We start from the raw sequence: 27,087 nt of genomic DNA, 5'->3' as shown, positions 1-27,087 counted from the left end.
GATCTGAAGACAGCTGTTGCCTCTTCCCTCTCCTCCCTTTCAGTGACCTCAAACTATCAGCCCTTGCGCAGGCCAATGGAACGCAGGAGCACTGGCGACATCAGCAGGCCTGAGCTGGAGGAAAAGCATGTGAGCTGATCAATCAGGATCGGCTGCAGAGAAAAAGACAAAGAAGCCAGGACATCGAGGCCCATACAGACCAAAGAGAGGAGTAACCTAGTAGTTACAGCATCAGGCTAACAACTAGCACAGTCCAGTTCATTCAGAAGAATTGCCGCTGCTGGGTCAGACCAGTGGTCCGTCGTGCCCAGCAGTCCGCTCCCGCGGCAGCCCCCTGGTCAAAGACCGCTGCCGCTCTTGTTATCTTAGGGCAAATTCCATAAGAAGCGCCCAAAGGTTAGGCGCCTACTTAGGCACTGTTCAGCGCCATTCAAGTAAAATTGGGTGCTGTTTAGTGAATCACGTTGGAGGCGCCCAATAAATAGGACAGCTCTAGGCACAACTAAAGGTTAGGCGCCCATGCGTGTGCTCAAGTAGGCTTAAGAGCAGGGATTCTATAAGAAGGCACCTAACACATAGCCACGCCCACGCCTAATGTGCATAGCGCCTATTTTTTGAAGGCCGTCTAAATTTTTAGAGGCGCCTTGTTACAGAATTGCGGTTTTTAACAATTTTATCCCAATCTTTATGTTTTTTCCCTATTTGGCTTTTCCTTTCTTCTCGACTGAAGAATAATAATTTTGTAACTTTTTCCCTCTCTTTTCCCTTCCCTTATGCATCCGAGTCTGTCTGTTTTGTCAGTTTGTTTTCCTCCCCTTTTAAAGCTGTATAACGTATATTTTATTGTTACTCGCTTAGTATGTAATAAGCGATTTATCAAATTTGATTAAACTTGAAACTTGAATGTTTCAATCAGTGCTGATTAAAAAGCCTAATTAAGCTTGTTATTCAATTTAGATAGGTGCCTATCTAGATGGGCACCTCCGAAATAGGTGCTTAACTTTAGGCGCTGGTTACAGAATTTGGGCCTTAATCTTCCATTGCCTCAGGTACAAATTTACACTGCAGGGAAATACCTAGTATGCCTGAATGTCACTCAACTTGAGCACCCCAACAAGCAAAACCATTGAACCCTTAATCAACCTAAATGGAATAAAATTCCCTATCAACCCTACTCTAAAAATCCTCGGAATAAACCCTTGACCAACAACTAACACTGGACGCCCATACCAATATCTTAATTAAAAAATGTTTCAACATACTATGGAAACTACGCACACTAAAAACTTCATATCATTTAGGGCTCCTTTTACGAAGGTGCGCTAGCGTTTTTAGAGCGCGCTATAGCGCATGCTAGTGGAAAAACTACCGCCTGCTCAAGAGGAGGCGGTAGCGGCTAGCGTGTGCTATTCTGCGCATTAGGGCCTTAATGCGCCTTCGTAAAAGGAGTCCTTAGATTATTAGTACAATTCCTCATCCTAGGCTCATTGGATTACTGCAACATTATTTACCATGGATTCCACAAAAAAAACCCATCAAAAGACTGAGAACAATCCAAAACACTGCGGTACGGCTAATCTTTGTCCTGAAAAAATCTGACCATATCACCCCTTACTTCAGGAAACTTCACTGGCTATCGATCGAGGCCAGAATCATCTTCAGATTCGATTGCCTATACTACAAGACATTATTCGGAACAGCACCCACCTACCTCCTAAGTCACTTTGTCCTACAGGACAAACCCCGCCTCTCCCACAGAACTTCAGTATTTATATTCCCGACACCCAGGGGCTGTCAATTCAAAAGATTCCACAGGACATTATCCTTCCAAGCAGGTTTCTGGAACAATACCCTAAGTAACCTTCTCCTGAACTCTCTGTCCTACCAATCATTTAAAAAAGAACTAAAAACCTACTTATTCGGCAAATTTGTTTAATCGCCCAGCCCGTCCATCCTCACCTCTTACACACCCACTCATCCTATTACCTATGTAACACACTACCCCTCTGCTTATATGTTCCCACTAGAGAATGACACGGTGACAAAATTCATCACCGTTCCCATCCCCGCGGATAACTGCGGGAAACCATCTTCATGTCATTCTTTAAAGAGAGAGGGAAGAATCAGAGTATGAATGGCCACAACCACTGACCCACAAGCTTTGCTTTGAAGAATGCTGGTGTAGAAGGATTAAGGTTGAAACAGACACTAGAAAATGACATGGGATTATTTCCCGCGGTTATCCGCGGGGACGGGAACGGTGATGAATTTTGTCACCGTGTCATTCTCTAGTTCCCACTCTAAACTAATGTTGTAATCTCTTAACACCCAATGCTCACTGTAATCTCAATGTGCTCCTCTATTACTGTACACCGTCTTGAACTGAAAAGGTATGACTGGATAGAAATAATGCTATTAATATTATTAAATCCACATGATCAAGTTCACATGATCAAATGAAGCTATTTACCATGAATGGAAGAAGAGATGTGCAGAGATAAGATAAGCGAGAAATACTGCTTCAAGGGATGGGATGCTGAGAAAGAGAACTTGTTCCAGGGACAGAAAGATTAACTGCTACAGATGGTGAAAGTAACCGAGAGAGAATAGTGCAGCAATTTAACATTTTTAATAGTAAAGCCATCTAAACATATGCCTAAGATTTAAATTTCATGGCATGAAAATGCTGATTATGCACGATTTTAGTACCCTTCCAATGCATCTAATTGCCTGAAAACAAACATCTAAATTTACAATTTATAAATCCCTACAACCAGGAGCCCTAATTATAACTTGAAAAATTAAAACCAAGAACCATTAGACAACACCCCCCACTTCCAATTTACTGCCATTATAACCTATAAAAATTCAAATAGCTTTGCAAATGCACCCTGGCTATTAACATATTCTTTTGTACTGCTGATTCTGATCTTACGGCCTCTTTTACCAAGCCACGCTAGCGGTTTCCGCATGGCAACAGCCCCAGAGCACGTTAAATCTCTATGGGCTTCGGGGCCGCTAGCGTGCCTTTGTAAAAGAGGCCGTTAATGTTTTGATGTTGGTGTTATATATTCTGGATTTAGGAACTATTCAATCACAATTATTTTCATATTTTAAAAAAATCAGAATCTTCCAACTGTCATCCCAGTTACAAATGTTCTCCCCCCCCAAAAAAAAAATAAATAAAATTTAACAGTAAAACCTATTTTTCTACCCTCTACTGCCAAAGGTTTCTACTGGCAACATTAGCTTCGTAAGAGAACGTTTGGAGAGGCATAGCAGAGGAAGGAACAAACCTATTTTTCTACCCTCTACTGCCAAAGGTTTCTACTGGCAACATTAGCTTCGTAAGAGAACGTTTGGAGAGGCATAGCAGGGGAAAGGAACAAAATAAAAAAGATGATAAAAAGGAGATGAGATGAAAACAAAGATTAAATCATGAGATGCGGCTAGGTGCTGCTCTCTGTATCTGTTAGGTGCAGGTGAAATTCACAGATGGACACACAGAGAATTGATAAGCTCTGGAATGCATTGCCAGAGATTGTGGTAAGAGCGGATAGCGTAGTTGGTTTTAAAAAAGATTTGGACAATTTCCTGGAAGCAAAGTCCATAGTCTGTTATTGAGAAAGACATATTGGGGCTCATAATCAAAAGAGAAAAACGTTCAAACATTGGCCTAAGTCGGCACTTGGACAAACATTGTCAAAATATGTCCAAGTGACGATAATAAAAACAGGTTTTGAACGTATTTCTAAATGACCTAGGCCTTCATAGTGCCACTGAACGACCATAGTTAAACGGGGCGTTTCAGGAGTGTCGAGGGCAGGCTTTGGGCAGGATGTGGGCAGGCTTAGACTTAGTCGTACTGCATGTATAACCGAAAGTTATACCACACAGGATCGATGGAACTTGGACGTTGCGACTTAGACCATTTAAAACATTTGTGCATCCCAGTGATCACCGACCCCCCTCCCTCAGGGTCACAAGGAGCAGCGTGGGATTTGAACTCACAACCTCAGGGTGCCGAGGCTGTAGCTCTAACCATAGATATAATAAAGAACTGGTATAACATTAGCAATCCTTTGGTTTCTATATGGGGTAGCCAAAATTCAGATGCAGATCTGGGATCCACACGCAAAATTATTAGTTAATAAACCATTAATCAAGAATTAAGAACATAAGACTAGCCTTAATGGGTCAGACCAATGGTCCATCTAGCCCAGTAACCTGTCTTCACAGAGGCCAATCCATGTCACAAGTAACTGGCAAAAACCCAAATAGTAGCAGCATTCTATGCTACCAATCCAGGGCAAGCAGTGGCTTTCCCCATGTCTGGCTCAACAGCTGACAATGGACTCTTCTTCTAGAAACTTGTCCAAATCTTTTTTTAAACCAGCTACATTAACCGCCCTAACCACAACCTCTGGCAATGCATTCCAGAGCTTATCAATTCTCTGAGTAAAAAAATATTTCCTCCTATTGGTTTTATTATAAATTTCTTTATTCATTTTTTCATATTACAACAAGGGTATCAGAAAAATACATATAATCTTATAAACACACACTTGATTTTCATTCATGAATACTTTAAGTACAATATATCATATTTATATTCATATTTTTATAATGTTTTAGATAATATGTAAATCATTTAATATGTATGACAAATATAAATAAAATAACCCCCCCCAAGCCCTCCCTTCCTATTTCAGAAACTCTAACCTAATACTTCAAAATGCATTAATTAATTCATACATATTGTAAGGTAAACAAAATAATACCCACCCACATCCTGAGAGAGAATAAAGCATGGATACATCCCTGTAAGTCCTGACATTAGCCAGGTGAAGTGGGATACATCCCGATAAGTCCTGACATTAGCCAGGTGAAGGGGGATGGGATTAAGACAAAGATCACTTTTCTCTTTACAGAAAAAACTGCCCTCACCCCCTGCAATTGACATCTACCTTATCTATCTCTGCAGATGATAGAAACAGTAGATTAACTATGGAAAGATATTTCACCATTAACTGAAGAGCATGCAAAGATGGAGAAATACGCTGTTTTATGAGTTCAATTAGTTACTGAAGAAATAAAACTAGAGAAAAAGCAACAGATCCTGAGGCTGTGGGCTAGCTGTGGTTTTACACCAAGGCCCACCCAGCCAGATACCATAAAGAGATAAACAGACCATGGTCAGAAGACAGAATTCTCAGAAGAAAGAATTCATAAGAAAAATCATCTAATAGAAAGTGTCAGAGATGTTTAAAGTTGGGAGGGGGGCTTGTGCTCGGAAATACTAATATGGTGGGGAAACAGGCATTTCGGGGAAAAGGTAGGTTTTACGGAAAACAGAGTAGACATATAACATGATGTAGGTGAGAATAGCCAATAAATGAATGTAGTTAGGCAGTAATGCATAAGTAAATAACCAATAAGGATGTATCATGTGATGTAAACCAACGTGGTGTTGGCCACTAAGAAATGTATAAAAACCAGGCCTTTAGAAGGGAGAGGTTAGAACAGACATCGGAGGACCTCTAGGCCTAGAGATCATCACCTTCTGTTACGCTATATACTATATGATCTATTCTTGTAAGCTGTTATTGATTGACTAAATAAATATATACTTATTGAAACCAGTATATAGCGTTCGAGGTCTCATTACCGAGGTAGGCCTGGACAGCGGCTTACATCAATCCCCACTTAACAAATCTCTTATTATGGGAAAATGTTATTAATCATTACAAAAATCTGCTAATGGTCTCCAATTGGTTTTAAAAGTATTTCCCTGTAACTTCGAGTGTCCCCTAGTCTGTGTAATTTTTGACGAAGTGAAAAACTGATCCACTTGTACCCGTTTTACTCCACTCAGGATTTTGTAGACTTTGATCATATCTCCCTTCAGCCATCTCTTTTCCAAGCTGAAGAGCCCTAACCTCTTTAGTCTTTCCTCATATATAAGAACATAAGAATTGCCGCTGCTGGGTCAGACCAGTGGTCCATCATGCCCAGCCAGTGCCCTGAGTCTAGCCTTACCTGCGTACGTTCTGGTTCAGCAGGAATTTGTCTAACTTCATCTTGAATCCCTGGAGGGTGTTTTCCCCTATAAAGGCCTCTGGAAGAGCGTTCCAGATTTCTACCACTCTCTGGGTGAAGAAGAACTTTCTTACGTTTGTACGGAATCTATCCCCTTTTAACTTTAGAGAGTGCCCTCTCGTTCTCTCTACCTTGGAGAGGGTGAACAACCTGTCTTTATCTACTAAGTCTATTCCCTTCATTATCTTGAATGTCCTCTCTCAGTCTCCTCTTTTCAAGGGAGAACAGGCCCAGTTTCTCTAATCTTTACGGTAACTCCTCCGGTAGGGTAACCATTTGGATCGCTCTTCTCTGGACACTTTCAAGTAGTACTGTGTCTTTCATATACGGCGACCAGTGCTGCACGTAGTATTCCAGGTGGGGGGTGCACCAAGGCCCAGTACAGCGGCATGATAACCTTCTCCGATCCGTTTGTGATCCCCTTCTTAATCATCCCTAGCATTCTGTTCGCCCTTTTCGCCGCCGCTCCACACTGCGCAGATGGCTTCATTGGCTTGTCAACCAGAACTCCCAAATCTCTTTCCTAGAAGGTCTCTCCGAGTACTGCACCGGACATCCTGTATTTGTGTATTTCATAATCTTGGTCGCTCTTCTTTTTGGAGATAAGGAAAGCAGAACTGAACACAATGCTCAAGGTGAGGTCGCACCATTGAGTGCCACAGAGGCATTAAAACATCTTATGGCTCCTTTTACTAACGTATGGTAGCGTTTTTAGTGCACGCTGAAGATCAGCGCGCGCAAACCCCGCGCTATACGGAAAATACTAATGCAAGCTCTATGGAGGCGTTAGCGTCTAGCGCATGCGGCATAAAACCGCTAGCGCACCTTAGTAAAAGGAGCCCTTATCCTTGTTTGCAAACCCTTTTTTAATTGGTGTGAATTTGCACTCATTTGCGTTTATGCACAGATAATACTACTACCTGGGTCCTATTCTATAACATGCATGCCTACATTTTACTCAGTTCACTATTTGGCTAAACTTCATCTGGGACTTTTCAAATATTCAGAAATCACCAAATCTTCCCATATCAAAACATATTCATAGTACAGTGGTACCTTGGTTTACGAGCATAATTCGTTCCAGAAGCATGCTCGTAAACCAAAATACTCGTATATCAAAGCGAGGTTCCCCATAGGAACTAAGGGAAATCACTTGATACGTTCCCACCCACCCCCACCCCCCCGAGGCCAGCAGCGCTGCTCTACTCCCCACCCCCCAGAACCAGCATTGCTCCCCCTGAAGGCCCCCCCCCCGCGTGATCCGCCACCACCCCGATCCGGCACCCTCCCCCCGCGATCCGGAATCCCCCTGCTCGTGTCGCACCCCCCCACCCCCGCCACAATCTCAAATCCCCCAGCACCCACCCGAACATGCTGCTTACCCCCATCTGGCCACCGACACTGGCACCAACGCACAGGACATGCCGGTGCCCGAAGATCTGTGTCTTCTTCTTTGCTGGGCCTTGAGCATCTGCGCATGCTCAAGGCCTTTGAGTTCACGCTCTCTCCGAGATTTTTACTTCCCTACCACTCTAAGGTCCCATAAAATTACTCTATATTTGCTGCTGAACCTCTTGACAAGATTTCAGAGCATATTAACAAACGGTAATTTTTTAATTAGTGGCAAACTTTTATGGTGTGTAATATGTTTACTTATCTGGGCAGCCCCCACATCCAGAGCAACATGTTTATCTGGGTGTGTACATTCTCATGCAAGACAGAGCAACAATTTACAAATTGATCCATTCAAGCTTTGTTAAAAAGTTATTTATAAACAAACTGAGAGTTATTAACACATTGACAGAATTTGGTGCTCTTTGCAACTAACCAATTTCCAGGTGCCATGAGTAGTTAAGTTAGTGGCATGGCTTGAGACCATTTCCTTATGTGTAAATCAGGGCTGTGGAGTCGGTAGATAAATGTTCCGACTCCGACTCCTCAGTTTTTTGTACTTCAGACTCTGACTCCGACTCCAGGTACCCGAAATTTCCTCCGACTCCGACTCCACGACTCCGACTCCACAGCACTGGTTAATTTTCAGATCGTTAAAATGGAATGTCAAGTTGAGAGAAATGAGCATTTTCGACACCACCTTCTTTTTGCTTTTAATCAAGGTTCTAAGGCCGCAGAAGCTGCTCACAACATTTGTGCTGTGTATATAGTGGGTGCTATAGCTGAAAGAATCACTCGTGATTGGTATGCCAAGTTCAAAAATGGAGTCGGTAGATAAATGTTCCGACTCCGACTCCTCAGTTTTTTGTACTTCTGACTCCGACTCCGACTCCAGGTACCCGAAATTTCCTCCGACTCCGACTCCACAGCCCTGGTGTAAATCAGACGTCTGTTTCTCCATCTACCCCCACTCGGCTCCCCAAGAACAACAGCATGGCATACTCTGTAAGGTTGGTTTTTTTTTTACAGACAACTTGCCTACATCTAGTATAAATCTTTCCTTCTCAGACAGCCTGGAACTTCAACACACTAAGGGCTCCTTTCATGAAGGTGCGCTAGCGTTTTTAGCGCACACACCAGATTAGTGCGCACTAGCCGAAAAACTATCGCCTGCTCAAGAGGAGGCGGTAGGGACTAGCGCGCGCTAGTCCGCACGTTAAGGCCCTAACACATCTTCATAAAAGGAGCCCTAAGTGCACAGGAACTGACAAAGAATCATGGACCCAGTGGCATAGTATGGAGGAGCGTGGTCCCTCCAGGCGCCATGTTAGGGGGGGAGGCGCTGACACCCCTCCTCCTCTCCGCCCCCGCCTCTTCCCATTCCTCCCCTCCAAGCGTGTGTCCCCCTTCTCTTCCCCCATAACTCTACTGGAAGTTGTTGTTCGCAACCACGTCGGCTTTCCCGCCGACGTCACTTCCAGGTACCGCGTATAGGAAGTGACATCAGAGGGAGAGCCAATGGGGTCGCAAGGAGCACATTTTTGGCCGCCGCAAGCAGCAACTTCAACTAGAGGTACGGGGAAGGAAAGGGGGGCACACGCAGCAGGCCTGAGCGAGGAAGGAGCAGGGGGCGGAGATGAGGGTGGAAGAGGGGCACCACCCCTCCGGGCAGCTCTCACCCTCGCAGATCTCTATTGAAGGTCCTTAAAAATCTTTTTATGTAAGGGGTATGTGGGATCTGTGAGAGTTAAAATAAGGGTCCCTGTGGACCACACACAATGGGCACTTTCTCTTTAAGGCCATGTGCTTTAGCTCAGTGGGATCCATGGTGACCCCAGGTAGAAGGCATTTGGGGCACTGGGGTGCAGAAAAGCTGGATTGGAGAGAGTTAGGAAGAGAAAGCTTAACAAAGAAAAGCCTCCATAGACTCCAACTAATCCAGAACACTGCGGCCAAGCTTATCTTCTCAAAAAGTAAATTTGACCATGTCTCACCACTCCTGTCCAAGCTCCACTTGCTTCCTGTTATCTCCAGGGTCCACTTTAAATGTGCCTGCCTAACCTTCAAGATCCTTCACGGCATCCTTCCTCCTTTTATTCCTCTATCCTGGAATTCCTCAAATCCAATTTCCACTAGATCCACGCAACAACTAAAATTATCCTTCCCCTCCTTAAAAGGCATCTCCCTTGTTGGTAAACTAGGGTCCTCCCTCCCCTTCAGAATCACTCAGCTCTGGAATAGTCTCACTTCCCCTCTTCGTAACTTGAGCTCCCTTCAACTATTCCGTAAGCATCTGAAAACTTGGCTCTTCTCCAAAATGTAACCTTTCCCCCTCTCTGGTACTCTAAGCCCTAACCTCTCTTCATACTTACTTCTATAATTCCATTGGAGTTCCGTTCTATCCCAACCCCTGTAAACCGTGTCGAGCTCCACTTTGTGGAGATGATGCAGTATATAAACCCAAGATTTAGTTTAGTTTAGTTTAATTCATGCAGTATTCAACACCAGCAATCCCAACCACAAACAGAAAAGAAACCACTTAACCAAAAGTGCATGGCCTTAAAAAGAAAGCTACGATTCTCAGGTTTTTTTAAACTCCCGCAGACCCCACGGATCTTGATCACTCTGCAGATCCTCGTTTTAACTCCTGTGGACCTCACAGAGGGGATAAAATGAAGATACGTGGGGTGAGTGGGATCTGCGAGGTCCGCAGGAGTTAAAAACAAGGATCCCTGCAGACCCCCATGCCATGGTCACTTTCTTTTTAAGGTCGTGTGGTAGACATCTGTGAGGTCCATGGGTCCGTGGGATCAGTCGTGTGGTAGACACTCGTGAGGACTGTGGAATCCTCACAAACCACGGCAAGCAGATTTTTAAGAACATGCAATTGAGATCAGCAAAGTAATTTTTACCCCCTCCCATCATGATGTCCTTCCTCTCTTCTGCCATGGTACAATAAAAGTATGCAGCACAAGTTTGAACACCTTGAGATAAGGTTTCTTTTTTTCCTATCTACTGTTAGCAATGATCAGATCATCTACACCAGAGTTGTATGCCATTACAAAACCTTCCCTACAGCAACACTATACCTGTTAAACTCACATCACTTCATGTCTATTCCTACTAAAAATTCTATCCCTCTTACAATACACTTTTTCTGACGCAAATGGCTAGACATGAAGGTCAGGCACTCTTTCACTCCCCTCCAAAATATATATCTCTTAATTTGCATGATCTTGCTAAATAGAAAGTTTAAAGGAAATCATAAAATGGGATTCTAAATAGCAGCATCTGTATGACATGAATTTTCAGGACTATAGAAATTTTGATATAAAGAATACCACCTCTACTTACATATGGTGAGTACAGCTCCCCTGTCTCTGTGATCTCACCAGCCATGTTTGCTGGACTACTAAAAGTCACAAGTGATGAACTGTCTGCTATCTATTTCAACCACATTAGACCTTAACACAAAAAAATGAATTTAGAATTAGATTACAGTATATTTCTACATCATCTTTATATAATAACTAGCTGATGCCCCGGCGTTGCACGGGTATTTAATTATAGCTATAACACTGTAAATGGATTCAAATAAAGATACTTTATAGTGGTGAATGAAATTATTGTTTTACAGCTTAATAAAAAGTATAATATTCAAATTATAATGTGAAATATTTGACAAAATGAATACAATACAACTAACGCAAAACGTGATTATAAACAACATTTTTAGTTTCACCTCCAGGAACAAGAACATATAAATTGTTGGGTGAACCCACCCTTGAGCAAGCAACATAGAGTTGTGGGCCGAGAGACCCCCAGAACATATCACCCCAGGTAGTGAGGGATCTGCATACCAAGTTTCGTTCAAATCGGTCAAGCCGTTTTTGAATTACTGTGAGAATGGCAGCTTTTTACATTTTTTCCATTGACATGAATGGGTGATATGTGATTTTCTGTTTGTAGCTCCGCCCACGTGTGCAGGTGGGCCGCGAGACCCCCAGAACATATCAGCCCAGGTAGTGAAGGATCTGCATACAAAGTTTCGTTCAAATCGGTCAAGCCGGTTTTGAATTACAGTGAGAATGGCAGCTTTTAACATTTTTTCCATTGACATGAATGGGTGAAATATGATTTTCTGTTTGTAGCTCCGCCCACGTGTGCAGGTGGGCCGCAAGACCCCCAGAACATATCACCCCAGGTAGTGAGGGATCTGCATACCAAGTTTCGTTCAAATCGGTCAAGCCGTTTTTGAATTACTGTGAGAATGGCAGCTTTTTACATTTTTTCCATTGACATGAATGGGTGATATCTGATTTTCTGTTTGTAGCTCTGCCCACGTGTGCAGGTGGGCCGCAAGACCCCCAGAACATATCAGCCCAGGTAGTGAGGGATCTGCATACAAAGTTTCGTTCAAATCGGTCAAGCCGGTTTTGAATTACAGTGAGAATGGCAGCTTTTAACATTTTTTTCCATTGACATGAATGGGTGAAATATGATTTTCTGTTTGTAGCTCCGCCCACGTGTGCAGGTGGGCCGTGAGACCCCCAGAACATATCACCCCAGGTAGTGAGGGATCTGCATACCAAGTTTCGTTCAAATCGGTCAAGCCGTATTTGAATTACTGTGAGAATGGCAGCTTTTTACATTTTTTCCATTGACATGAATGGGTGAAATCTGATTTTCTGTTTGTAGCTCCGCCCACGTGTGCAGGTGGGCCGCGAGACCCCCAGAACATATCATCCCAGGTAGTGAGGGATCTGCATACCAAGTTTCGTTCAAAACGGTCAAGCCGTTTTTGCGTGATCGCGGCACATACACACATACATACACACATACATACACACCTCCGATTTTATATATATAGATAATAATAATAATTTTATTTTTATATATGTCATCAAACCATTTCAGCTGGCTGACACAAAAAACTGACTGCTGGTAGAGTAGGACTGGACAGTTTTAGAGCAGCAAGCACTTGTCATACACAGCAAAGACTTCCTTCCAGATACCTTTCCCCCCCCAAAAAATAAACAAACCCCCCCCCCCCAAACAAACAGTTCTTCATACTACTGTAGCATCACAGACTTTTTTTTTAACTTCAATTCTCCCACCAAAGTCTTCACCAACACTACTTAGATCAGTGATTCCCAAAACGGGTTTCTGAGAACTCTAGGGCTCCTCAAGAAATTAGATTATAAAATCTATATCAGGGGTAGGCAATTCCGGTCCTCGAGAGCCGGAGCCAGGTCAGGTTTTCAGGATAGCCACAATGAATATGCATGAGATGGATTTGCATGCACTGTCTCCTTGAGATGCAAATCTAACTCAAGCATATTTATTGTGGATCTCCTGAAAACCTGACCTGGCTCTGGCTCTCGAGGACCAGAATTGCCTACCCCTGATCTATATGAACATATATATGTTTACATAAATTGAGGGGTCCTTAGTGTACTAAAAAAATATGCTAGGGGTTCCAACATAGAAAAAAGTTTGGGATCACTGGTGCAGACGGTTAATCCAAGCAAGGATGATACTAGTGTCCATCATTTTTTTAAAAAATAACGAGCAGCCATCTTCACATTAAGGGCTCCTTTTATTAAGCCACGCTAGCGGAGTTAACGCGCGTGACTTTTCATCACACACTAACCCCCGCGCTGGCCTAAAAACTACCACCTGCTCAAGAGGAGGCAGTAGCAGCTAGCATGGCCGGCAGTTTAGCGCACGGTATTACGTGCGTTAAACCGCTAGCACGCCTTTGTAAAAGGAGCCCTAAATACAAAGGGAGAAGTTAACTATAATTATAATGGTTGAGTCATAGATATACTTACTAAATTATTTTACGATTATTAATGCTGAAAACAACAAAAAACTTTGGATGAAGATGTTCTAAATCAGTGATTCCCAACCCTGTCCTGGAGGAACACCAGGCCAATCGGGTTTTCAGGCTAGCCCTAATGAATATGCATGAGAGAGATTTGCATATGATGGAAGTGATAGGCATGCAAATTTGCTTCATGCATATTCATTAGGGCTAGCCTGAAAACCCGATTGGCCTGGTGTTCCTCCAGGACAGGGTTGGGAATCACTGTTCTAAATGATGATTTATTGGTAAAATTCCTCAATAAAAACATATATAAAATGATAGTCCACATGTGTTGATCCTAACAGACCCAACACGGTCCGTGTTTCAGTGAAAACGCCTTCCTCGGGAGTCCTAAAAATATATATAATTTATTAAAATTGGTCTGCGAAGAGCTACTATGAAATAGAAAAAAGAGCCACCTAAACAAATTAGATGAGTGGCTGGTGATTGTGTAAAAGGGATGTGGTGCATCTTTAGCATAGTACAGTGATTTGACAGATGGTCCTAAACATAGGTTGTGTGTGGATGGGTCTCACATATATGTAACAAATAAACCTGTGCTTTTTTTTCGTTTTTCAAGTTTCAAGTTTATTAAAAAAAATTTTATACCGCTAATCAAATTTCGAAGCGGTTTACAGAAATAAAAAGTGTCTTAAGAGCAAATTAAAATTAAATTACTAAACAGAACCAGATTAGGTTAGTAAACACATACAAACATATATACAGTGGAACCTCAGTTTGCGAGTGTTTTGCAAGACGAGCAAAACACTTAGCAAACTTTTTGTCTCGCAAACCAAGCATGTTCTGATACACGAGCACCTCTTCCCCCGCTCAAACCGGCATTGCACCCCCCGAACAAGCATTGCAACCCCCCCACCCCCCGCGAGAACCGCATCGCACCCCGTGCTGAAAGCGGCATCCGCCCGCCCTCCCTCCCTCCCAAACATGCTCCTTACCCCATCTGCTGCTTGTGCGAGTCCCGTCTCTTGCCTGGGCTGGGCCTTGAGCATCTGTGCATGCTCAAGGCCTTCTGGATCTCGTTCTCTCCGAGATCTCGTTCTCTCCAAGAGAACGAGAGCCAGAAGGCCTTGAGCATGCGCAGATGCTCAAGGCCCAGCCCAGGCAAGAGGCGGGAGCTTTCTTTCACTTGCACTAGCAGCAGATGGGGTAAGGAGCAAGTTTGGGAGGGCGGGCGGATGCCGCTTCCACCACGGGGGTGCGATGCAGTTCTCGCAGGGGAGGCGTTCACTGGGGGGGTTGCGATGCCGGTTCAAGGGGGTGTGATGCCGGTTAGAGCAGGGGGAGGGGGTGATGGAGCAGCGCCGGTAGCCTTGGTGGGGGGGAGGAGGAGGAGGAGGTAGAACAAATCAAAGCGAGTTTCCATTCATTCCTATGGGGAAACTCGCTTTGATATACGAGTAACTTGGTTTACGAGCATGCTTCTGGAACGAATTATGCTCATAAACCAAGGTTCCACTGTACTAACTACAAACAATTAGGGAAGAAGGGCGAGAACTACAATCTTAATGAAAAAGAGCACAATTTTGTTTTTTTGTTCTTATAATATCGGCATTCTTTTCTCACTATGAGCTCCTTTTACAAAGGTGCGCTAGGGCCTTAACACGCGCAATAGTGCACGTTAAATTCCCAAGTGCGCTAGCCACTACCGCCTCCTTTTTAGGAGGTGGTAGATTTTCGGCTAAGGTAATTTTGTGCGTGCGCTAAAAACCCTAGCACACCTTTGTAAAAGGAGCCCTGGATGTTTCTGTAAACCGCACCGATGTTAAAGCAAAGTGCGGTATATAAATAATAATAGTCAGAAAACAGAGAAAGGGAGTCCAACAAAGAAGCCACAAACAATAACACCAAAAGGTGAAAAAATGCCTCCAAAACTGGATAAAGATTCACTTTATTGCATCAAAATCGAATGCAATAAAGTGAATCTTTATCCGGTTTTGGAGGCATTTTTTTCTCCTTTTGGTGTTATTGTTTGTGGCATATAAATAAGAATAAACATAACATAAGAATATTATTAATGCAGCAGCCCCTGAAGAAATCAGCAGCGCATCTATAGGCAGAAGGAGCCCAGCCCAACCCCTACCCTCAACTGAAGGCTTCCTCCAGGGGAAAAGCATTAAAAAAAACCCCAAACAACCCACCTCCACGGCCAGACATACCCCCATCCCTCAGGATACCTTCCTACTGTCTCAGTTCTTCAGGCCCATAACAGACACAGGCCCGCAGGCGCCGGCTCCGTCGTGAGGGACACACAGACACCGTTGCTTCCGGCCGCGAGCTGACAGCTCAACCCGACGCCAGAAAACCAACCAATGACGAACAGGACACGTCACCCGCCCTGGCTTCCTCCCGCTAGCGTCAGGGAGCCGAAGGAGGCGGCCACGTTGGCACGCGAGGCGGAGTTGAGCGCGCGTGGGGGGAGGCTTGGGGGCGGGATGAAGTGTTGAAGGGGGGCGCGGCCTGGGCAGCTCGCCTTTGACGTCCTCGTGACCGAGCACCGGGCTTCCTGGAGCCGGTAAGGCCAAAAGTGAAAAGGCTACAGTGTTAGGGGAGGGTACATCACTCCTTTTTAGAAAGGCATAATGTGCCATGTTGGGTGCATTGAGAGAGGTCGTGTATGCTTCGGACAGGCCTGTCGGCGTCGGTGTAGTTTGCTCAGAGCCGGCTCAATTATTAGGCGGTTGCCTAGGGCAGGGGTAGGCAATTCCGGTCCTCGAGAGCCGGAGCCAGGTCAGGTTTTCAGGATATCCACAATGAATATGTATGAGATGGATTTGCTTGCACTGCTTCCTTGAGATGCAAATCTATCTCGTGCACATTTATTGTGGATATCCTGAAACCCTGATCTGACTCCGGCTCTCGAGGACGGGACTTGCCTATCCCTGGCCTAGGGTAACAATCAGCAGTTCTGATAACCCACTCAAACTCAAGGAACCATTAGCACCTACGTTAACCCTGTCCTCCAGGACAGCTACAAGGAATCTGGGGGAGATAGATTTTGTGCGGGCTCATCTTTTTTGTAATAATAATAATAACTTTATTCTTGTATACCGCCACACCGCATAGTTATAGGCCAGGGATCTCGAAGTCCCTCCTTGAGGGCCGCAATCCAGTCGGGTTTTCAGGATTTCCCCAATGCATTGAAAGCAGTGCATGCACATAGATCTCATGCGGGAAAACCTGAAAACCCAACTGGATTCCAGCCCTCAAGGAGGGACTTTGAGACCCCTGTTATAGGCGGTTCACATCAAAGAAGACTGTACAATCAGTGAACATACACATATCAGAGAAATACAGCAAAAAATATGATCAGATTACAAATTTATCAAACAAGTAAGTTTTCAACAGCTTTCTAAAAGAATAGTAAGACTGAGCTTGAGGAATAAAAGTGCTCAACCAAGTATTCATTTTTCCTACCTGAAATGCAAATGTTTTTTCTAAAAATCTCTTATAACCACAAGCTTTTGGTATCAGAAACATAAATAAGTAAGTATTTCTAGTGATCTTATTAGACTTGTACAAATCAAAATGAGATAAAGGGTAAGCTGGAGCCAAACCAAACAATGCTTTAAAGCAAATACAACCAAATGTAAACAAAACTCTTGCCTCAAAAGGGCAAATCTGTCTCCTGCAGATTCCTTGTTGATATTGTGAAAACCAACCTGGCTATGAGTGCCCTGGGATGAGAAAGTCATATTGTGGGAAAAGGGGACCATACATTTAGGGGGCATCTTGTCCCATGTCCAACTCAAACTACTTTAGAGGCCAACCAATTTTAGGTTTCAGCCCAAAATCCTATTTCTGGCTGGTTTTGGTTTCAACCAAAAGGTTGTTTTAATTTCCAAATTTCCTTAAGGAAGTCCCTGATTGGCTGAGGCGCCCCAGGCCCCTCAGCCAATCAGGGTCTTAGGCCCTTCCCCATGCATCACATGATGCACAGGGGCATGGCCTAAGGCAGTTTGTGTTGGAGAAGGCCTGGAGCAGGAGGGACTGAGTACTTTTTGGCATTCATTTTCAAAACAGGTCCAGCCCCAAACATACAAATTGTGCTCTTGATGTTTTGTAAAATGTTTATCATTGCAAAACATGCAGGTCCTAAGTCTGCTTTAGTCCCACTCAAACTCCGCTTCTAGCATACCCCATTGGGATTTAAATGAACAGCATAGAAAACCATCTAAAAAATAGGTTTTGAAAATGGCAATGTGAATGTTTTGGTGATTTAACCATCCGAGTGCCACTTTATGCCTTTTTTGGACATTTATCTGTGTTGAAAATGAGCTCCTTTATATCTTTTTTGAGATGTGATGACCAGAATTGCACATAGTATTCAAGGTGTGTTCACACCATGGAGCAATACAAAGGCTTTATAATGTGTTCATTTTTGTTTTTCATTCTTTTCCTAATAATTCCTAACATTCTATTTGGAAAGGAATGGAAAACAAAATTGAGAATATTTTAATTATGGATCCATAGTGCTGTTTTCATCCCTGAAAATATTTCAGAAATTGTTTTTGGGTCTAGGTTGGAAGCCATGAGGATTAACCAGGACACAGTGCTGCAGGGAAAGCTGGTTGCCCTGGTGCCCTACGCCTTGCACCATGTTCCCAGGTATGGTATGGCTTGAACTGATACCAGCTAAATCTAATACATGAAAGCTTGTGCTGAGAACTTGTCTCTAAGGGGAAAACCTTGGCTGAGAGATGGGGTTTGATTCTATAATCACATGCATTCACTGTCCACTTCTGGATAAGATCAGATAACATCATAGACATGAAACAATTCTTACAATATTTTAGGCATCTGAGACTCCTCTTCAGTGAGACATACATAGTAGCATTGTAAATGATGGGCAGATAAAGACCAGTATGGGCCACCCAGTTTGCCCAGTAGAGCATTGTAATCGCCCCTCTGCGCAGAGTTTGTGAGTAATCTCCTCTGCCACAGTGGCATAGCGAGGGTGAGAGGCACCCGGGAGTTGGTGCCTCTTCTCCGCCCCCCACTCTGTCCACTCCTCCACCGCCCCCTCTTGCCATATACCCCTTCTCTTCCCCTATACCTCTTTTATGTTCCCATCGCAAGCAGCAATCCCAGCCTGCTGCTCATGCCAGCATCTGCTCTTTCTTTGACATCACTTCCTAGGCGCAGGTCCAGGAAATGATGTCGGAGGAAGAGCAGTCATTGGTGTGAGCAGCAGGTTGGGGTTTCTGTTCGCACCGGGAACAATAAAGAGGGACGGGAGAAGGGAAGGAGCACAAGCGTAGGGGAGTGGAGAGGACGGGTGCCCACTAAGACGGCGCCTAGAGTGGACTCCCCCTGTCCACCATTATGCCACTGTCTGTACAGGTTCTACCCCTTGGTGCCTCTTACAAAGTGTGAAAGTCATTTGAGTTTTGCTTTGATTCCTTCCTCTTGCTATATTGGGATTCTTTGGGGGGTTTTCGCATGCCTCTTTGAATTCCATCACTATTTTTGTCCCTGCCATCGTGCACCAGGGAATATCTACCACCACCCTTTCCATGAAAAAATACTACTGGATATTAATTCTCCATTGCCCCAGGAACAAAATGAGTACCTGTATAGAACATGTAAAGCGCTTTTGATTGTAACCAACAAAGGCGATATATCAAATTCCATCCCCTTTCCTTTCTCTTTTCCATATTACTCTTAATTCTTTGCAACTTCATTTCTTATCCTCTAATTCTACTGTTTCTCCATCTTTGAAAAGATATGTGTGTATATTAATACCATTCAGATTTTTACACATCTATATCCTATGTCTCCTCTCGTCAAGGGTATGTATGTTCCCGTATATCTTCTAGCACAAGACCGTCTACCATTTTTTAATCATCTGAACTGCTTCAGATCTTTTATGTCCTTAGCGAATACGTCCAAAGCTGAATACAAAATCTGAATACTCCAAATAAGGCCCTCACCTACGACTTGTACAGGGGCATTAACATCTCCTTTTTCTGCTGGGTATGCCTCTTCCTATGCAGCCAAGCATCCTTTTGGTTTGGGGGGAGATGAAATCCGGCTTAATTGGGTAGACCAGATGGACCTAATATCCCCATTTGCTTCCTTATTCTCAGGTGTTTATGAATGCCCTCACTTTTCCACTACAGCAGTCCCTATGCAGTTTTAAAGCAGCAATTCTGAGTCATTTACATATTATGTCTCTTTTCTTCTTTGCCAAGTCAAGGCCTGTGTGTCAGCCTGATGCTGATAGGGAGCCAAAATAGGCATCAGCATGGGGGGGACATCATCTTTTTAGGCCTTGAAACTTGTCAAATAGGAGATGTTTCCTGCAACCTTAAACATAAAGTTCTTCTTAAAAAGGAAAAGAATATCAGAACTGAATGACATTAATAGATTTTGTTTTAACTGACAACTGGAGTTGTTGGGGAAAGCGTATCTTCTGCCTTTGCAGCTGTTTTTATGTACATCTGACTTTGAGCAGATGTGGTGGGGGATGTGATATTATATTTTACTTCTGTGTACTTCTGCCGAAGGTACCATGAGTGGATGAAATCGGAGATGCTGCAGAAACTGACGGCCTCGGAGCCCCTGACCCTTGAGCAGGAATATAGCATGCAGCACAGTTGGCGGGAAGATGCAGACAGTAAGTCACTTTTCTGTGTCCTGGATGCAGGAGACTTTCACATCCCCATGCACTGTCACCGGATAGCATGTGCATTAGGAAAATGTCATCATGGATGGGGAGTTAGCCCCTGTGGGAAACACTGCGTTGCTTTCTACAACCTGAGGTTCTGAGGAATTTCCTGAGTAAGGGACTACTAAAGGAGGATGGGATTTGTATACCGCCTTTTTGTGGTTACACATTCAAAGTGGTTTACATATGTTTATGTTTGTTAAAAACTTTATATACCTCATAACAGCTTAAAAAGGATCCAAGCGGTTTACAATGTATAGTTCACATTCATTAAGAAAAGAACTGCATTTAAAAAAAGGAAAGGAAAAAATAAAAGCAAAAGTTAATTTTTTATTCGTAAAATACTATAACAATCAACACCTCAATAATAACAATTCTAATAATAAAACAGTAAAACAATCAAATCTCAATAAACCATTAAAAATAGTCCCAACGGGGATGCCAGTTTCAGTAAAAAAAAAAGGTCTTCAGGGGACTATTTTTTATGATTTCTACATAAAATAAAGTTTCCCTTGGTTGAAAAAGGACATCAGCCTTGCCTTTTCCTGTTTGCATGACTTGTTTCTCCCGGGCAGAGCCAGTCTCCCATTCTCTACGTTTAGTGCCCCTTTCTTGTTAGGAACAATGTCTTGTAGTGCAGTTCCCAGACTGGAACCTGAAGCTTAAAATGATGAGTCTAAAACTTTGCCACGGTACAGCAGGAGAGGAATGATTCCATATTCTTTTCTTTCCTTCGACTTAAACACATTAATTAAACAGAAATTCTGTTCTCTGCTTGTTTTTCTCCCTTTCTGATTTTAGTAACTATCAATTATTTTTTTTATCGAATAATAATATATTCCATTGTCTAACACACCCAGATCCTAAGATGGTTGAGTAATTAGTCCGTTCTGGCATTTCCTAATTGCAAAAGTGAACAACCTGGGTTTCTTTGCCTTTATTCAGCTGTATGCACTTAAGATCCAATATGTGGAGCTACCCAGAGTCCCTCAAGCTAAGTTTCCCGTACTCATCCTATCTTAACTTCAGAAAACTAGTTAAAACTAACCTGTTTAACCGATTTGTAACCAAGAACTCTTAAAGCCTTATCCCTGTATTCTATTTACATGTACTCGATGTCCCTACATTGTGACTTTTACTCTGTCTCTCTCCCTCCCTACAAATATTCATGTATTCGAAGACTTCATTGTGATTTTTCGCTGACTGTCCAGCTCTTCTTATTGTAAACCGCCTTGAACTACTATGGCTTTGGCGGTATATAAAAATAAAATTATTATTTCTACTTATCATATGTAAATGTATATAATATGTATGTATGTTCCACCCCAAGCTTTATCACAGTGGTTTTCACGCCTAGCTTTTAAGAGCCACAGCCGGGACAAATTTTCAGGTTATTCCTAATGACTATAAATGTAAGAGATCTGCATGTATGCCACCTCCATTGTACATAAACTTTTTCATGTATATTAAAAAATATCCTGAAAACATGGCTCATTTTCAGCCCTCGAGGACTGGTAATGAATACTACTAGTCTCTCCTAACAGTTATCTCACTGGTTGCCTTTTCCCAGATGAGCTTTTGTCTTTTATGAACAACTTGTTACCCTGGTGCCTGGAGTGTACTTCAGGGCAAACTGAGATGCCCAGACCTCACACTACTTCCATGATGACCCTTCCTGTGCCACAATAGTGTTCTATTGACATGCACATAATCATTGTAAGGCCCCACTGCAGTTGATTTCTCCTGCCTCTAGGGGCAGTCCCACATGCATTTTCAGTCTATCCTTTATTGATGTAAAAGCGAATGCTGGCGTTACCTAGTCTCTCGTTCTCTCTTGTTTGTTTTCTCAGAATGCACTTTTATCGTGGTAGATCAGAAGAGATGGGAGGAGCAGGCATGTCTGGATGAGGACTGTATGGTGGGTGACGTGAACTTATTTCTCACAGCTCCTGAGGAACCAGCACTCGCAGAGATTGAAGTCATGATTGCTGGTACAATGTGGAAACATTTTAAAAGTGCCTACAGTAAACGGCAGCATTTTCATGTCTAGATTATGTGCATTTGTATGTTTGGAAGCTCTGTCGGCTGGGGACAGAGCTTCAACTAATTAAGATAGGTGCTTGAGCTAAGAGTTCTAAATAAAAGCAGTATTTAAGAAAAAATTAAATTATTTAAGCTACCAAAAAGAATGAACAAAGGATCAATGATCGATGAATGGTAGTAAAAGAAACTAGTTGAAAATATAAAGAATAGAAGGAGATTGCGTGAGATTTGATGTATTAGTCTTATCAATAAAGGCACATATGTTACCTCTGTTCCTTTCCTTCCAAACTGTCTTTCTCTAAAATTCTATTCATAAAGCTTTACGTCACTGTTTCTTTATTTCTGCATCAGTTGTCATTCTGGACTAACATGAGTTCCTCTAATCAGTAGTTTTCAACCCAGGCCTTGGGGACCACCTGGCCAGTTGGGTTTTCAGGATCTCTACAATGAATCTGCATGAGAGAGATTTGCATTCACTGCCTATTCAGTATGCAATTTTCTCTCATGCATATTCATTGTGCACATCCTGAAAACCCACTGGCCAAGTGGTACCTGAGGACAGGGTTGAAAAAACACTGCTCTGAGTCACACTAACAGCACAATTCATGGTTTCTGACGTCACCTTCCATCTGTTCTCTTGTAGAGCCCAGCAACCGTGGCAAAGGGTTTGGGAAGGAAGCAGCTCTGATGATGATGTTTTATGGTAAGGTGGAGGTGGTTTCATGGATGAGAAGGGATACTTGTACTGGTCATGTAATGGATAGGAGTGGATAGTACCAAATGTATTTCAAAACTGCAGAGGGGCATATTAATTTAGCTGATACCTTTTCAAAAGTAACTCTCTGGAGGGAGGAAGGGGTGTTGTCAGGAGTAGCTTCCTGCTGCTACAGTATTTTTACAGTAACTCAACCAGAAAGCCAGTTATCCGGCATCCACCAATCCCCAAGGGTGCCAGATAGCTGAGAGGGTACTGTATTTGAATTTTTGCCAGGTACATGTGACCTGGATTGGCCACAGTGAATGCAGGATACTGGGCTAGATGGAGCACCAATATGACCCAGTGTAGCTATTCTAATCTAATTTTCTATTTGTGCGTCGCTCATACCTATACAGGCTCAAGGTGACTTTAAAGAGAGGGGAGAGGATGGAGAGTGAGGTAGGAGAGGAGGGAGAGAGGGGAGGAGGATAGGTAAGAGGGAGGGGAGAGGAGAGATAAGAGGGGGGAGGGGAGGGGAAGGAGAAGAGGAGAGGATGCAGGAGATTAAGTGTCGAACAGATGGGTTTTCAGTTTTTTTCGGAAGATGATGTAGCAAGGATCAGTTTTGGTCATTTTTGTAAGGCCATTCCAAGTTTTTACTCCTAGAATGGTAAGCATGGAGTGGAAAACTCATTTGTAGTGAAGATCTTTTGTGGATGGGAGATTTAGTAGCATCCGGTTGAGGGTTCTGCGAAAAGTAGACCATGCCATTGAGAAGAGCTGGATCACTAGGGCCACAGAGTTTCCATAAAGTATGCGGTGAATGATGCAAGATATTTTGGATGTTCTATTTTTATGTTCTGCAGTGTGAGGAGGGGCAATACATTGCATTGCACACTTAGGCACTACCACTTTAATGCCAGTCACAGCCCTGGCATAAGTTGTCACACCTAAATGTAGGTGCATCGTTGACAACTGAAATCTTACTACCAAGAAGCCATTATAGAATTATCACTGAGCATTGAGGCACCAAGTTATAGAACCGCTCTCAGTTTTGTACCTGAGGCAGCGGAGGGTTAAGCAACTTGCCAACAATCACGAGGAGCGGCAGCAGAATTTGAGTCCGTGCTCTAACCTCTAGGCCAGAGATCTCAAAGTCCCTCCTTGAGGGCCGCAATCCAGTCGGGTTTTCAGGATTTCCCCAATGAATATGCATTGAAAGCAGTGCATGCACATAGATCTTATGCATATTCATTGGGGAAATCCTGAAAACCCGACTGGATTGCGGCCCTCAAGGAGGGACTTTGAGACCCCTGCTCTAGGCTATTACGCCACATGGTTCAAGTTTATTTAATTATCCGCCTTCAGAGAGGCTGGGGAAGGCTTCGACAGAAACTCCAGCAATTTGGAACATGAGGACAGTGCTGGGCAGACTCTTACGGTCTGTATTCTGCAAATGACAAGATAGGATAGGCTGGAGTGAACTTCGACAGTAATTTCAACAGTTGGAAGCTAAAGGCAGTACCGGGCGGACTAATTCGGTCTCTGTTTCAGATCTATCAAAGGGAAAAAGACATTTTAACTGTGAATGTATAATACGTGTGAATATTGGACAAACTGGATGGACCATTCAGGTCTTTCTCTGCTGTCATTTACTATGTTACATCAAAGTGGTTTATAATAAAACCAAAGGAACTATGTAGGGAAAGAGAATAAAAGAATAAAAGTGTCATCCATTAACTATGTCTCCAGACCCCCAGGAGCTCACTACCCACCATGCAGGAAGCAACACCATTAACAAAACAAAGCTAGGTCTTAAATACTTTCTGAAATAGATATGTCTTCAATGAATGTTTCCCAGATGTAGGAGGACACCTTGATTCTCCTACTGAGCATCCTGAGACTTGATGAACAGCGGAGGTCAGTTTGTGTGTTCAGTGCCTGTTGTACTTCCTCTTATAGGATTCACAAAACTAGGAATCGCCAAATTTGAAGCCAAAATTGGTCAGGAAAACAAGGCCAGTATCTGCATGTTCCAGAAGCTTTGTTTTAAGGAGGTGAGATGTTTTCTGATGTTATACAGCTCCCAGCCGAACTCTGTTCCTCCGATAAGCTGCCCTTAGCTGTACCCTTCTCCTCCTCTGCCAATTCCGGACTTCGTTCCTTTCATCTAGCTGCCCCCTATGCCTGGAATAAATTACCCATTTGTCCGACAAGCCCCTTCCCTTCCTTTGTTTAAAAGCAGAATGAAAACCCACCTTTTTGATATAGCCTTCAATCCATAACCCTACTCCCCTCTAACCCAGCCAGCTAATTAACCGTTCCCCTTAACTGTATCCATGTCATCTTGTTTGTCTGTCTTGGCTATTTAGATTGTAAGCTTTTTTAAGCAGGGACTGTCTTCTTTGTGACTCTGTACAGCGCTGCATACATCTGGTAGTGCTATAGAAATAATAATAGTAAATTCTCTGGGTGGTGGGATTCTTTTTTTGGGGGGGGGAGGGAGAGGAGGGGTGATGTTTCTGCTTCTGAAATCTTTTGTTTTTGTGACACACAGGTCTCGGTAAGCACGGTGTTCCAGGAGGTGACTATGAGACTGAACATGGGTGAACAGCAGAAGGAATGGCTCCTGGCCCTGACAAAACACGTAACAGAGGCAAAGTACTGTGAAACAAGACAGCGTATCCAGCAATCCATGAGCTAGAGACTTTTCAGTTATCCCTATGGGTGTTTCTTCACTGGACTAGGCAAGCGTTCAGGTCCAGAAAAGTAGCAGGGCCTTTGGATGCTACCATGAGAGTGATGGGCAACAGTGAGATTTACTCATTTCAACAAGAAAACACTCGGGCATCAGATGGCTTCTAAATACACGTTTATCCACTTCCCTTGGACCGGTGTGTTAGGTGTAAGAACATTGTGCATAAGATAAATTTGCATGCACTACCTCCACTGTATGCATAGCTTTTATTGAGGGTGAGGTGTGCTGAGGACCTCCTGAAGTAGGCAAAATAAGTGTGCAAGTCAGCTTGCTTGTTCAGGTTTAAAATGGGAACTCGCTTGTTTCTGGATTTCATGTATAATTTATTTTTTTATGTAACTTTGTACCCTATTTTGTCTTCAGGAATGGGGTGTGTCAAAATTCAACAAAATTAATTTTTTAAAATGTCTTACTGTATTTCTCCAGGATTTGTATTGTTGGTTCGATGGTTTTGGTGGATTTTTTCCTCAACCTTTCAGAAGGTTACCTCTCTTTTTCAAATACAGTGGTACCTTGGATTACGAGCATAATCCGTTCTAGGAGCATGCTCGTTTATCAAAGCGAGTTTCCTCATAGGAAATAATGGAAACTCGCTTTGATGCGTTCCCCCCTCCCCCGAGAACTGGCATTGCTCCCCTCGAAGGCCCCCCCTGCCTCAAACCGGCACCCCCCCCACGATCTGACCCCCCCCCCCGACACGATTGGGCACCCCCCCGCCACGATCCGACATCCCCCCGACACAATTGGGCACCCCCCCCCGCCACTTCTTACCCTCATCTGGGCACTCTTGAAGATCGGCCTCCTCGTCTGCTGGGCCTTGAGCATCTGAGCAAGTTCGGATCGTGGCGGGGGGTACCGGTTCGAGGCAGGGGGGGGTGCTCGTAAATCGAGCCATGCTCGGTTTCCGAGGCACCGATTTTGCAAATGTTTTGCTCGTCTTGCAAAACACTCGCAAACCGGTGCACTCATAAACCGAGGTACCACTGTACATGAAACAAACTACTCTTGTTCTTTTCGTGAGAACTTAAATGTGGTCAACATTACTTCTGGATGCTTCTCTTAGAGGCTGTGAATTTGATTGGGCAGATGTTGGCTAAGTACAGGCCCATTTACTTTGTGTTTTAGGAGAGAATGCCCGTTATGGAAACAGAGGAAGATAGAAACGAGCTGAACTGCGAATGAAAAACAAGGCTTTTTTATGTGAACCTTATTGAAACGAGACCAAAACCAGTAGATTTTCTTACTTTCCCCCTAAGTTGTGGAAATGTCAGAAAATAACAGTAGACCTTCCCAAGTCTATCATTTCATATAAACTTTAAGGCAGGAAGACACTAAGGGTTCCTTTTACAAAGCTGCAGTAGCAATCCCACCCCCACCCCCTCCCCTTCCCCAGCAGATGCACCAAAGCTCATTCAATTCTTATGGGCTTCAGTGCATTTGCCATGGGAGAAGCAAGAGCATGGCTTTGTAAAAGGGACCTTAAAACAGCTCAATTCAAGGAGTCTTAGGGCTCCTTTTACTAAGCTGTGCTAGTGGTTTTA

At 43.4% G+C, this 27,087-nt stretch overlaps 2 protein-coding genes across 6 annotated transcripts in view; one reads left to right on the top strand and one right to left on the bottom strand.

The window, feature by feature from the left end:
- TMEM104 (transmembrane protein 104) overlaps positions 1–15,789 on the bottom strand; it is a 124,614-nt gene extending 108,825 nt beyond the window's left edge. Inside the window, exons 1-2 of one of the 3 annotated variants that reach the window (XM_033960729.1) lie at positions 15,520–15,789; positions 10,846–10,955 (exon numbers count right to left, since the gene is read on the bottom strand). In XM_033960729.1, the coding sequence (XP_033816620.1) occupies positions 10,846–10,890 (45 nt within the window). In that variant the 5' untranslated portion in view covers positions 10,891–10,955; positions 15,520–15,789. The remainder of the gene's footprint in view (positions 1–10,845; positions 10,956–15,519) is intronic. The other 2 variants (XM_033960730.1, XM_033960728.1) reach the window with 2 other exon arrangements.
- Positions 15,790–15,800: 11 nt separating this feature from the next.
- On the top strand, positions 15,801–25,974 carry NAT9 (N-acetyltransferase 9 (putative)). 3 transcript variants are annotated; one of them, XM_033960731.1, is made up of 7 exons: positions 15,801–15,893; positions 17,900–17,986; positions 19,888–19,997; positions 21,899–22,039; positions 22,735–22,794; positions 24,751–24,845; positions 25,346–25,974. In XM_033960731.1, exons 2-7 carry the CDS (start codon positions 17,910–17,912, stop codon positions 25,490–25,492), a joined length of 630 nt encoding a protein of 209 aa, XP_033816622.1. In that variant the 5' UTR covers positions 15,801–15,893; positions 17,900–17,909; the 3' UTR covers positions 25,493–25,974. The 3 variants fall into 3 exon arrangements, with proteins under 3 accessions (XP_033816622.1, XP_033816624.1, XP_033816623.1); XM_033960733.1 differs by lacking the exon at positions 15,801–15,893 and adding an exon at positions 17,378–17,401; XM_033960732.1 differs by lacking the exon at positions 15,801–15,893 and adding an exon at positions 17,465–17,710.
- Positions 25,975–27,087: the final 1,113 nt, after the last annotated feature.

Source organism: Geotrypetes seraphini, chromosome 10, assembly GCF_902459505.1.
Source record: "Geotrypetes seraphini chromosome 10, aGeoSer1.1, whole genome shotgun sequence".
Classification (NCBI taxonomy): Eukaryota; Metazoa; Chordata; class Amphibia; order Gymnophiona; family Dermophiidae; genus Geotrypetes; species Geotrypetes seraphini.
Note: the sequence above shows the minus strand (reverse complement) of the source record. Positions and strands in the feature narration are given on the sequence as shown.